The sequence below is a fragment of the Pinus tabuliformis genome, chromosome 3_1 (assembly GCF_031772625.1).
Source record: "Pinus tabuliformis cultivar Carrire ecotype Pingquan chromosome 3_1, CPIR1, whole genome shotgun sequence".
NCBI lineage: Eukaryota > Viridiplantae > Streptophyta > Pinopsida > Pinales > Pinaceae > Pinus > Pinus tabuliformis.
Window position 1 is genome coordinate 890318405 of NC_142301.1, and position 13514 is coordinate 890331918.

The 13514-nt window shown below is 39.5% G+C and overlaps 1 protein-coding gene across 1 annotated transcript; it reads left to right on the forward strand.

The window, feature by feature from the left end:
- Positions 1-9889: 9889 nt before the first annotated feature.
- Positions 9890-13287, forward strand: LOC149190474 (mitochondrial carrier protein CoAc1-like). The gene is made up of 4 exons (XM_089412187.1): positions 9890-10016; positions 12025-12209; positions 12338-12487; positions 12845-13287. Exons 1-4 carry the CDS (start codon positions 9938-9940, stop codon positions 12950-12952), a joined length of 522 nt encoding a protein of 173 aa, XP_089268313.1. The 5' UTR covers positions 9890-9937; the 3' UTR covers positions 12953-13287.
- Positions 13288-13514: the final 227 nt, after the last annotated feature.

Sequence of the window (13514 nt, forward strand, 5' to 3'; positions counted from 1 at the left end):
GGTCCGAAGTGTTGATCCCAGGTATTGGGTCCAAGGTATTGTTTCTACATGGTTTTGGACCATGGTATTGAGAGAAGCCTAAACCTATATAAGGAGAAGATCATTAGGCAAATGGGGATGAGCAAGTAATGCATGTCTGACGAAGTGTGAAGATCCAGTATGCTAGTTATGGGTTTGTGATGCTTGGCTCAAGTTGGAAATGGCAGCAAAGGTATAAGTAATTATCTTTAGATTTGTACGCTAGTTCTCTCTGGTGAAAGCGCATATACATGCGATTTTGATATAGTTGAGTAGCGTATGCATTATGATATTTGGTGTTTCAGGTTGCTATTTGGTTCTAGTGGTTGTTGCAGAGTTCTAGTAACTTTGTTTTGATGACAGGGTTTCAGTGATTCAATATTGGGTGATTTAGAGATTTATGATGTAGGTATAAATTGATGATTGTATTGTAGCAGTGATTGTTTTGTATTTATGGATCCAGTATGAAAATTTATGAAACGTGGTCCCTGGAAGTAAAGAGAAGGTTGTAGCCTTCTGTAGGTCAGCACCTATGTACTAGTATCCCAGCTAGTACAAGAGCTAAGGGGGTTGTAGCTCCTTTCTAGGAGAAGCTAGAGAATGAGAGAGGGTTGTAGCTCTTTGCAGGTTGTAGCCTGCGTACTGGTAAAGGACTGCACTAATACAGAATCATTGTAAAAAGAAGTTTCTAATTGAAAAATATAGAGACATATTGTAGCAGGTGGTTTTCACCCACATTGGGTTTCCACCTTATATCATGGTGTTCATGTGTGCTCTTTATGTGTGATGATCTGTTTTGTTCTACTCCACCTGTTTACTATTAATATGGTTAATAATGTTCTGATGCACTCATTGAAGATCAACTAATTGAATCATAAGTTTATTGGATATGCGCTAGTTGCATTAAACACAGGCGCGTATATACACGGGTATCCTTAACTGAAGTAGCGTATATGAATCTGAGTATGAAAATGAAAAAGTTATATTGATTTGATAATACTGGTTCACCCCCCCCCCCTCTCAATATTATTTCCAACAGCCCTAGCATTAGGGTTAATAGTCGAGTGCTTTGCGGAGCCTTTCCGTATCCGAGGTATAGACTCAACAGAGGGCCACTCAATATGAAGTGGTTATGTGGCTTCAGGAGTAGATTTAGCCTTAGATGTTTTCGATTCACCATAATCATGTGCTCGCGTAGCGACATTGATATGAGAGCTCATCATATAAACATTTGATGAATTTTCCCCTTCCTGGTTACCCCTGGCAGAGGTACCAACATTAGAATTCGTGCTAGAAAGTAATTGCTACCCTTGGGGAAAAGGGTTAGTCAAAATAGCTTGGGAGCTAGAGGACCCTTGCTGTACTAATAATCACTGAGCTTCTTGCCTCTTAGGGCAAAGGTGAGTTAGATGATCTCCATTACATAACTTGCATGGAAATTTTACCTTTTTCTTGGACTCTTTCCTACCCTCTCTGGCATCATTGTCGGGTTTGTTTGCATTGCCTTTTCCTTCCTGGTTCTTCTTCTTACCTCATCCCTTGCTCTTCCCATCAGATTGTTGATTTACTTTGGGTTTAGTGGTCTGGACAACGTTTATAGAGGTAGGTTGGGAAGGTGTAGGTATAGAAGGTGCTGCCTAGGTAGAAGAAGCAGTTTGTAGAGACAACTGTTATAATTGATTCAATAGGTTCACCACGTTAACATCAATTGATCTGACTATACCATTGACATGGGGACCTGGCTTCAGTTTGGCTAAATCAACCTTAGATCTAGGAGCATCAGGTAGAATTTTCTTAAGAACCCGAGACTGAGAATATATCAGTTCCAATTGTTGGGCTTTGAAAATGGCCTGCTCTTCTGTATGAACACTAGAGAGAGACACATTCTTTGAGATCTCAGGTTGTAATGGTTTTAGAAACCATTCGAAAAGGAACTTTGGTGGGATTTCAGATTTCATAAGCCTTTTCCTCCTCCTCCATTCTTGGATATGATTCGAAATGTGAGTGGCAATGTATTGCTGAAAGTTAGCTAAAAGTTCAGTTCCAGCTTCATATCGGACAGGCAATTGAAAATGGTTCAAAAAAACATTAGCCAAATCACAAAAAGAAGTATAGGTGCCCCTTGGCAACTCTATATTCCATTTGGTTGCATTTCCGTTAGGTTGTGCTGAAATAACCTCAACCTAATCAAATCATCTATCAGGGAGTTGGATGAGCACCATAAGTGAAATGTGGTTACGTGGTCTCCCGGATCTTCACAACTCTTCCCTTCAAATTTTGGGATATCTGAGGGAAGTTTAGCTTGGACCGGAGGCCAAGCCGGATTGTACTGAATCAGATCATTTCTCAATTTAGTTAAGTCTGGCAAGTTAAGCGTGGCCAGAAAAGGGAGTCATGGCAGACCTTGGGAATTCCATCCAATGCAGGCGGGGTTCCCAAAGTTCTAAAAAGAATGACCTGGATTTTGAAAAACACCAGGTTGCCCAAAGTAACTCATAGAGCCTACCGAACCAAAAGGTGCTCCTTGTGGTCCAGCAAAATTTGGAGTTTGACCAACTCCTGCCAAAAATCCTCCGTAACCAGTGAAGTTACCCCCTAACGAAGTATTAAAAGGAGCTGATAGCCCCTGATAAAGATTCCATGCTTTAGAAAAGGGTGTAAAATTTTGAAACGAATTAACTGAAGAATACAACACATTCCCTTGTTGGCCGAAATAAAACTGATTCCCAGCTCCTATCCCACTAACTGCAGGGTATTTCTAACTCTGGGATGGGTTATTACCTTGACCTGTAAAGGAAAAAGGCATTGACCCTACTGTTGGATTAGAGTGTGGTATATGACCACTTCCAAATGGGAAACCCTGAAAAGAAGTCGATCCACTCATCATGGATGTGGAGGTGGTCGATGGTATGTTCAAAGGAACTGAAGGAATCCTGTGAGATGACATTCCATAAGGGATAAGTCCAAAACCAGAAGCAGTAGCCTGAAAACTTCCACTTGTTGACAGAATGGAAGTAGACCCAAATATAGTCATGCTGGGAGTAATAGAAGGGAGGGAAATAGTTCCTCCTCCTTGTACAAATATGGGAGTCTGTAGACTCTCAACACTCGTCATAGATGCCATGGTTCCAGCAGTGGTCATCGAAGGAATAGATGGGTGTAAACCTGGGCTCAAAGGCCTATGAGTTGGGGTTTCGACGTACAATAGAACGTCTAGATGATCAGGAGGAAGAGGAGAATTTGGAGCCGCAACCAACTCTGGAAGCTCTTCAACTTCAATATTATATTCCAATTAAAAAAGTACATGAGAAAGAACTATTGTATCCTCTGTAACTCTCTACTGGTGCCAGGTCTATCTTGTGAATTAATGACCCCAAGTGGAGGATCAATCTCCGATGCGCCTGCTGCCACTGGTTGAAAACCACTGGCAGAATTTATTCTACACCTTCTAGGAGAAGGCTCAGGACTCATAGGTGATAGCCCACGAAGTCTCCTAGACTGTCGAGATGGTTGATCAGCCACTTTGAATTATTTAAAATATCTACTTAAAGACTCAAAAAATTATAAAGCTAGGTTGATTAGGAGCAAAGAACACTCACTAAAAAAGTCCCTAAAGATATCAGCAATCAAACAACTTTCGAGTATTTTTTATTTGGGTGATTAGGACCGGACACCAAAATACAAGAAAGTTAATAATAAGTGCCTTCTGAAAATATATTGGGGTAATTATGCCCCAGGCCTACTAGAGAAGGTATCAGCCCAAGCTTTGCAAGGGTACCCTCCAGAAGTACTACTGAACGTGATACAACATCAGCCTCAGGTGCCATGGGATTGCCCTCTGCAACCACCTGTGTGATCCCTAGGATAGGCAACTATGGTCATGAACTCGTGTCAGAAGCCAAGTGGAACAATCATGAGGCGGGATCTGACAAGTAAGAGAGGGGGTATCTCTCGTCCTTATCTTCACTCTCCCTCGGGCTTTACTCCCAGTTTCGGAGCTTTCCTGGTCTCCCTAACGCTATTGGATTTTTCTCATTAATCAAACTCCTATGTTTTGTAATTTTGAGCGGCCTTGGAGAGCTAACTCTCCTCTCGCCTAATCCAATGCCCTAATAAACCTAAACTTGTTGGTGTATTCTAATGACAACATAAAAGTTCTAGTTTATTTTAATTAATCGCTTGATTTTAATGGTTGTTCTTTAAGTCAAGAAAAAAATGGGAGTGAAACCAATGATATTTGTATGACGCAAGAGAAATCAATGAAAAACTAACTACATGACTGCAGTAATTTTTTCTTCGATGAAAAAAGATCTCTATACGGGTTCTATGAAACTTCTACAAAGAAAAGTACTTTTTCTCTTATGCTTTAACAATGAAAACTACCTTAATGCAAGATATGATGGAGATGCAAGATCCTAAATAACACTCAAAAAGCAAAAGCAATTGTTTATAACTAACAATGAGCCAACTTAAGTACTGAAGAGGATACAAATTTTGAACACAAAATTCTCTCCAAATAAGGAAAAATTGTAAAAGATTGCAATTCACTTGCAACAACAAAAAGAAACCATAAACCAAACTTGGCAAAAGAAAAAAAAACAAAGTTTTTTGAGATATTTTCTTTTTTAAAGAAGCAACCAAAACAACTTTTTGAAATCACCAAAATTCTACTAAAACTCAAAAGATTGAAAAAAGAGCACAAGGAGTCTTTGCAAGTTACAAACTTGAAAATGAATTAAAACTTAAGCAAAAAGACTTCAACTTGTACAAAACCACCCAAATAGCAGCAAAGAGTTTGACAAACTGACCAAGAAGCCAGGAAAGAAATACTTCCAAATTCGTCAAAATGACTTTCAAAAAGCAAGAAAATATATGAGGCCACAAAACAAAGGAGAGCAAAGAAAGTAAATTTGAAATCCGAGCTTGACACTGAAACTGAAAACAATCTTGTGTTCTGGAGGACCAGAACAATCAAAAAATTTAGGGTGAAGTCTTGTGTGCCAAAACAAATTACAAACTCGCTAAAAAAGAAAACCTAGGCCAAATCTTTTCAATGAGGCAGAGACTTCAAAACAATAATCTTGCAGAATAATTAAGTTCTTGAGACAGCAATTGACCACACAACGACTAAAAAGACCAGGCAACAAATCTATCTGGGTTGAAAGATTTGATAAAACAATGCAAAAATTTGCATACGTGACTGTGTGTAAACACAGAGGCGTGCACCAGTGCTCCTGACATAGGAAACTGACGTATACACGAGTTCAATTTATAGAAACAAGCGTGTATACGCGACTGTAAACAAAGTAAAGCACATATACAAAGCTTTGCAAGAAAAAATAAAAAACAAATTCTGATCCAAAAGATCAGACTTGAGGCCTGGGACTCTAGTAGGCCAAATAAGACTGTAACACAAAGCAAACCAAAGATTGAGCCCTGATTGAGAATGAACAACCCAAACCAGGAATAACAAGATTGTTATCCCCAGTGGAGTCACCAATTCTGTTTTGGGTGAAAGCACCCTAGGGATTTGGGTTAGAACCCCAACAGAGAAGAAGAAACATACAACAAGAAATACTCAAACAACTCAGAAAATATTCTTATATTATCAAACTACCTGAGAGTGACCGTACACGGATTTCCTTCATTCGAGTAGGTCCAACAGGGTTCAAACCCTCTGCAACTCCTAATGTTCTTCAATCCTGAAAATCATTCAATTTGAACATACATAATAGTATAGAAGTAAAGCATATTCACGAAATTGACTTTATATCATATAAACAAATGATTGATCGTGCATTAAAATGACATTCATATATGAATTAAAACATATTTTGATGCATAGACATAGTTAATTTAGGAAACAAGACAACATTTCTTTTATTGCAGTTAGCTATAAATAACATGGAGAGAATTCGCCTGAGTCTTTCTCTGGCTCCAAGCGAAATCGTCCTCTGGATTCGTCCTATCCCAGCCTTCAACAATCTTCTTCCATCACCAACACCATGATATCTCAAGCAAAAGGAAGGATCTCTATAATCAAGGAAACAAGGGTTTCCTAAAGCTTGGGGAAGTGCATGATGCACAGGGATTCATCAGACTCAATTAGGGATAATCTCAGTATAATAACTCTATCTCTTCTCCTCTCCTAAGGCCTTCCCATAGAGGTCTATTTATACCTCTCCCAATTATTTTTTTTGTTGGGAAACAGTTGGGAAATAGTTAGGCCATGGGAAATAGGAGGTAATCAATAGGTAAAACCCATGAACTTTGCCCAAAATTAAGGAAATTTAATTTTTTCAGTGTTTTAATACATATATGCGGGTTGGGCATTGACTGACCCTCGTGTACATTAATTTACCTCGGGGAAAAGTAGCGTACATGGAATAAAACATTGTTTTTTTATATATTTGGACCAAGTTTGGAAGGAGGGGTTGCCCTAGGCCATAAACAAAGCATCATATATACCAAGAGTGGTAAATGGTGCTATAACAGTCAACATGTCCACAACAAAAAATTCATATAGACTAGGGGGTGGTGTCCGTTGAAAAAAAATAAAAATAAAAAATAAAAATGATACCCCCCACCACAGAGGGGAGGGGCGGGGTTGAAGGGGCCGAAGGGGTTTGGTGGGGAAGAAAGGAGAAAGTTGAAAAAAAATACCCGAAGGGGAGGGAGGAGAACCCAAAGGTAGAGGTGGAGGTAACCATGATGGGATCATGTTGACTCACTATCCTAGACAAACCTGTAAGGAAGTCCATGGAAATTACTTCCCATTTCCACTCTAGAATCGTAATCGGTTGTAGTAGTCCACCTTTATGTTTACACTCTGATTTCACGCATTGACAATAAAAACACCTTGCCATAAACTCTGCTACATCCATCTTCAAATTTTCCCAATAGTAAAATTTCTTCACTACAGTCAATGTCTTCTGATGACCTGGGTGACCTGAATAAGGTTTCACATGAAACTCTCTCAATATCACGTTCTTGATCTCACTTATATTTGGCACATATATCCTGTCTTGGAACCTGATCAGTCCATCTATTGTAAGGAAATAGTCCACATCCTGTGCACTTGCCCCTGTACTTGTACCATCACCTATACCTATACTTGTAGTATCATCTATACATGTACCATCACCTGTACTCTACTGCAACCTATGCATAATCTCCATATATTTGACATCGTGTTGACCTTCCTGCAAGATCCTCTCCTGTAAGTTTCTCCCATGGGAGCTCATCGCTGCTAAGTGATTTACCTGTACCCGCATGTTGAGAGCATCTGCCACTTTGTTCTCTTTACCATTGATATATCAGATCACAAAATCAAACTCACTAATCGTAGCCAACCACCGAGCCTGCCTACCATTCATATTTGGTTGGTCAAATAGATATCGTAAACCATTGTTATTACTCATCAATGTGAACCTACTTCCCAGAATATAGTGTCTGCACATGTTTAATGCATGTATATGTTATACAGGAAAATGAACTCCTCATCATCTCAGAGGAGAAATACATAATGACTGAGGGACTGACCAAGTTCATAGGCCCAGTTGTTAAGCTAACATTGTCTAAACACTAGCACCTACTTTATAAAGCTTCCTAGCAAGCCTAAGGGTGTGTTAGTGCCTAGGTTGACTCTACTTGTTACCTTGGGGAGAGCATTAGTGACCCTACATAAGTTTCTATGGGTTGAAGGAATGAGTTGAATGAGAAATATCCCTATATTCTCTCCTATGTCAGCTCATAAAGGCAGGGAAACATCAGAACTCGACCTGTTTGGGGGAATTACTAATTCCTAATGGAGTATGCAAATGGGAAAGAGCACAAAGGCATGGAAACATCACTACTTTTACCTAATGGAACTCATGAAGGACTTGGCAACCCTAACCTCACATGCTATATATGCAAGGCCAAGACCATTGTGAAATAGGTCAAACCATTTGAAAGGATTGCCTATTTGACTGTTGAGCAGAGTCTTAGACTAAGGCATTAGAAGAGGTTGAGAAGGGAGAGAGAGAGAGGAGCTGGAGGGGTAATGGAAGGCTAATACAACTGATGATTGTAATCACTCTTTCTACATCAATATAGAACTGCAATTGTGTTGTCCACTCCGAGATGTTGATAATATGACTTGTTTGTATGTTTATTCAATATCATTGGCATGAGTCACTTAGATATATGCAACTAGATATCTTTATATGTTCATGCATTGTTTATCAAGGTTTTATATTGTGATATTACACATGTCTTTGCTATGTGCAGGTTTTTATCTAGAGTTGACTCAGGGGTCTTCCACCTAGCTGCATTGTGCTTTCCAACAACACCACACTAAGACTCGAGGTAATAATTCCTTCGTGCTTTGATATTCATTTGTTAAGCATAGATATGCATGTATCTTTGTGACAACTGCAACTAATCTTATAGTTTTCCAAGGATCCCAAGAATATCCTTGAGGATTTCTACATCACCAAACACCCGTGCATTAATCCATATAGTAGAATTGGTGACTCCATTGGGGACTACACTTAGTTCCTAGTTTTACCCACAAAGTTCCTAGATCTCTCTTTCTTCCAGGCCTTCTTGTACTTCTTCATTCCCTTTCCAACCACTCAGGAACATACATCACCCTTCTCTCAGTGCTCAGCCTTAGATCTGATCCCCATAGCCTATTTTTTGAATATATTTCCTCACTAACGTAGGTTACTAGTGTAAACAGTGCTTTATAAAGCACTGTGTCCTCACAAAAAAAGCGTTAGTGCTGAAACTAATTCTCTGTAGCCTCTAGTACGGAGCGTTAGTTAGTTGTTTCTTGATAAACAACTTGCTCTGTGAACTCATGGGTTGGGAAATCTGCTTGTAGACTGATCAGGGACTTGCAGTTGTACTTGTTTGGCTGATCTGTGTCTTGAGATAATTTTTTTTTTTTAAGAAAATGGCTTCACTTCTTAAAGTTTTTGTTTTCATTAAAGAAAAAATATAGAAAAGTTTATTGTTTTTTGATTAGCTAGTTAGATTTGTTAGGCCGATAGGCCTTCCTTTGAAAGGGACTTTCGTCATCCCTTTGTTTCTCAAGCTGACACGTGGCGTCGGGAATATCGCGGGCATAACCGCAGAGTTCTGAAATATCGCGGGCATAACCGCAGAGTTCTGAAATATCGCGGGTATACTCGTCGTGTGTTCATGGATATTCATGAACACGGTTCTGCGTTCATAAACTAACCATCATATCTCTGATGAATAATTCCGATTTTTCGCCCGCCATTGCCATCTTCTGCGAACCTTTCTGATCGCATTCTGTCTCAAATAGCTCCCAATCAAACAGAGCTGCCGCCATGAATCTTGAAAGCAAGTCTTCCGTCAGATGCCCTTCAGAGATCTCACTTCTCCTGGAACGAATAATGTCCCTGGAAAATTCATTCACTACATTTATGACTTCTCTTAACCGCCTCTCAGAACCGATGTCAAGCTTTCGCTTGATTCTCCACAGAAAGGGGAAAATGGAAAAAACCCTGCCAGCGCTAATATCAAGAGCATCGTTAAAAGCCTCTGCAAATTGGGACCTGGGCAGAGAAGGGTGGAGGCAACCGGGATCGACACCGAACGCCACCTTGCAGATATTGTCGAATGCAAACCTCATCAGAACGTCCTGCAAGTCTATGATCTCTCCCCCTTAGCAGTTACGCGGTCCCTGTTTTGCGGTGCACACATTGGTGGCTTGAAACCCCTGTTCTGCGATGCACGATCAACAGATTTGTGCTTTGGAAACCCTGTTCTGCGGTTTCCGTGCTTCCATGACCTTAGAACTTCCTGCTTTTCCTGCTTTCCGTCTGTTTGGTAGCATCTGTCCTGATTTCTGTTTATTCACAGCGCCGAGAATTATGAGGTTAAGGTGAAGGCGGAGATCGGTGTTATGGCAGCGGAGCGGGCGTCGTTTGAGACCGTGAAGCCGATTTCGCACGGATTGGAAGGCAAAGGCGGTTGTCACTCAAGTATGAAATTGCATCAGCCATTCGCAACTTTTGTTTATTTTTTCACTAATTGCAGTCCCGGGAGTAAAGTCTCTGAGTATTTCAATGAATTGTAGTATGTCAGGTGTCTAAAATACAATGCGGGTTTGTAAATGAAAGTTGGTACAGGGAAACGTCGAAAAAACACTTTTCTATGCAAATGCAATTTTAGCCAGTCTCGAGACATCAAAATTTGGAAGGATAAATATTCAAAACAACTCCTATGTGGTTATTCCAGTCCTTAATTTCATGTTCGATGACATGATCTCTTTCTTTAATAGAAAGAAAGAGAAGGCTCCGATTTAATTATTATGTTTTTGCTGGCTCCGCTGTGGTCTAGCGGCAAGTTGGGGCGCTTGTTGTAACGATCACCCAGATTTAAATCTCCGCAGTCAGGTTTCCGTACGGAAGCCGCATCCAAGACCAGGTTCACTCAGGTTCAAATCTTGCCAAGTGGGCTTCTATAGAAAGACTGTATCCAAGAACAGGTGAAAATCCTGATGACCTTATTGACTCACGGATGCTGCAACGTAAACTGTAAAGTGTCTCTGTTTGTAGGTGCTATTGCCCAGATGTTTGTGCTAAGAAAAAAAGTCTCGCGTTTTTACTTATCCTCTAGGAAGTTAGGTTATGGTCCGGATGACCCATGTTTCGTGTTATCCACAAGAAAAAGAATAGGTGGCAGATCTACCAGCCCAAGTTAGTAGTTTGTTTACCTATTGTGCTCTTCTTCCTTTGATATTCCCCTCAAAACCACTTTTGTGCAGAACAACAATAGAGAATGACAATTGTTACTTTTGTTTTGTTTAAGTTAGTCGATTGTGAAGTGCATTTCCATGTGTGGGTTTTCGTTCTACAACTAATGCTTTTGCATGGTAACTTTGGAAGATTCTCAGTTTAGGTGAAAACTTAAAAGTCAGAGCCAATATTGGTATATGGAATAGTTACCTTTGTACAGGATGATATTTTTTCTTAATTTAAGAGACTAATTGTATGTCATGATGTTGATCTAAGTTATCTCTATATGAATATCTGTCATATCTATTTTCCCTGATGAGAGTTCACAGGAAATGTTGGAAAAGTTTCAAAATTCTACAGATTATACTAAAAAAGATATACGATATCTGTTAGTACTGTTTCAAGAAACGTTTGCCTGGAAAGCAATAGTGGTAATATGATTCCCACAAGTGGCTGAGGTCAGTTAGATTGGGTGTGTGCAAAAGTTATCTGATTCATTGGGGTATGAGCTTTGACAAGTGGCTGAGGTCAGTTAGATTGGGTGTGTGCAAAAGTTATCTGATTCGCTAAGTAAGTGCATTCTTTAATATTTCCATGGCGATTAATGCTCTTGCCAAGTAAGTGAATTCATGGTGCTTAATTATTAGGTGCAAAATGCAACACTTTTTTTGCTTCTAGTGGTTTTTTGCCTACTATATGATAGGTGTTTCATCATTAGCATAAGAGCAGCTTGTTCCAGATCTATCAAAAAACAACACCCCATTTGGCACGATGTATACTTACAAGTTTAATCTGAATTACATCATTGCCAATGAACTTTCCTAACAAATGTGCCCATTTCGATTGCACTTCTGAGTCCTGACAGGCTCATAGGTGAGATATATTGGGGATATATTGCAATGAATCAATTTTTGTGCTGCCAGTTTTAACTATGTTGTGTCCATTGAGAAAGGTTCCCGACTTTAATAATCTGAATCCTATGTGGTTTGGTTGGTGAGGTTAGTATAGATAAATACAGACTACTGTCGCACTGATAAGGTTGCAGTGCCTTCATTATTCTTATTTGAGGAGACCTTTTTAATCAATTTGTTTGGTTTTGACAATTTTCTATCCATCTATACTGCACCGATTGTTATTGTGAACTAAGTAGATGCTGTTTGTGTTCTTTCTCTTTCATTGGCATAGAGTGCTTTGAAGCATCTGATGTACTTCCCCCCTTCAGTTATTGAAAGATTCTAGTGCTTGTTAATAGGTCCGTCACTTTATGGAATTTTTCCATATGCTGGCCTGAAGTTTTATGTCTACGAGGAGTTGAAGAGACCTGTTCCAAAGAAGCATGAACATTCTATGACAGCAAACCTTGTTTGTGGATCTTTGGCTGGTTTGGTGGGTCAAATCTGCACGTATCCTCTGGATGTTGTTAGACGACAAATGCAGGTTGAACATTTTATTTCCTTGGTAACTGGAGTCTTGGTTTACTGTATTCATAATTTTAAGTCAAAGATACAGGCTATTTAAGTCTATGATACTGAAAATTGACCATTATGGTTTGAGTGGCACTACAGGTACAGACATTATCAGCTAACCAAAATAGTGCATCTTCTCTTCAACAAATGGAACCCAAGTTCAAAGGAACATTGGATGGTCTTGTTACCATTGTTCAAAGACAAGGCTGGAAGCAGATGTTTTCTGGGCTAAGTATTAATTACGTAAAGGTAAACTTTATAATCTCGTTGCATAAAAGTAATGTATTGCTGCATGTATTTTAAATTTCAGCATCAGCCAGACAATTATTGAGTTGCTTGACTCCTGTTTGATTCGCTAGCCAGCATTTCGTGATTATCTGTTGTCAATGTGGGCTATTAATGTTATGCATATGCCATGGCATACAGTATAGCCAGATAATTTTTTGAAATAGAAGGATGCCCGAGCTGGCGTTTGAGCTTTTCAGTGTTTATGGTGATGCCAATGGTTACATGACATTTTGGGTTTTTATTTTCTACAGAAGGGAATTAAATAGTTTAGCAAAACTGACATTTGATTAGTAATAATTGCCATTCTGGTCTCGGCAGGTTGTACCTTCAGTGGCAATTGGCTTTACTACATACGATGCAATGAAATCCCTGCTTGGAGTTCCATCTCGAGAAAGAGGGAGTTCCATCTCGAGAAAGAGCACATAGTGGAAAATATGGTTGAGAGAGACAATGCCGGGTATGGTTGCATTTTGTTGCCTCGAAAGGTTTATGCATATGTGATGGCTTATCTGATCTCATTCAAGATCAAGAATTGGGTGCGGGGCTTCTGGAGGAGCTCTCATTCAAGCTCAAGAAATTGGGTGGAGGAGCTTTCATTCAAGATCGAGAAGTTGGGTGGAGGGTCTGTAGGTGGAGCGTGTGTTGAAAACTATAATTAAGGATCCAGTTGAAGCAACTTGTGACCATTCAGTGCTACCCTCTTGACTTGTTTTAATTTATTCACTTTGCACTAAATTTTGATTATTATTCACTTGCAAGCAGCAACTGTTTCATTTGTAACACTAAAAATGAATTTTGATTATTGTTACTTGCAACCAGCAGATTTTTTCAGTTGTAACCTTCAAAATGCCCTTAAAGGGTATTTCTATAAAATTTAAAAAGGGTTGAAGCCCAAATGTTTAATATTAGGTGAACAGGCGGGCCACTGCGTAGCGCGTCTAAATTGTGCCCTTGTTATTGTAATTGTGGAGCTTCAAAATTGATGAAG

What these genes read in the sequence shown, in the direction of transcription:
- LOC149190474 (XM_089412187.1), top strand. Translation starts at nt 9,938, where the DNA reads ATGGCAGCGGAGCGGGCGTCGTTTGAGACCGTGAAGCCGATTTCGCAC. An exon ending in TTGTTAGACGACAAATGCAG is followed by an intron (nt 12,210 to 12,337) that starts GTTGAACATTTT and finishes GTGGCACTACAG; the next exon opens with GTACAGACATTATCAGCTAA. An exon ending in TAAGTATTAATTACGTAAAG is followed by an intron (nt 12,488 to 12,844) that starts GTAAACTTTATA and finishes TGGTCTCGGCAG; the next exon opens with GTTGTACCTTCAGTGGCAAT.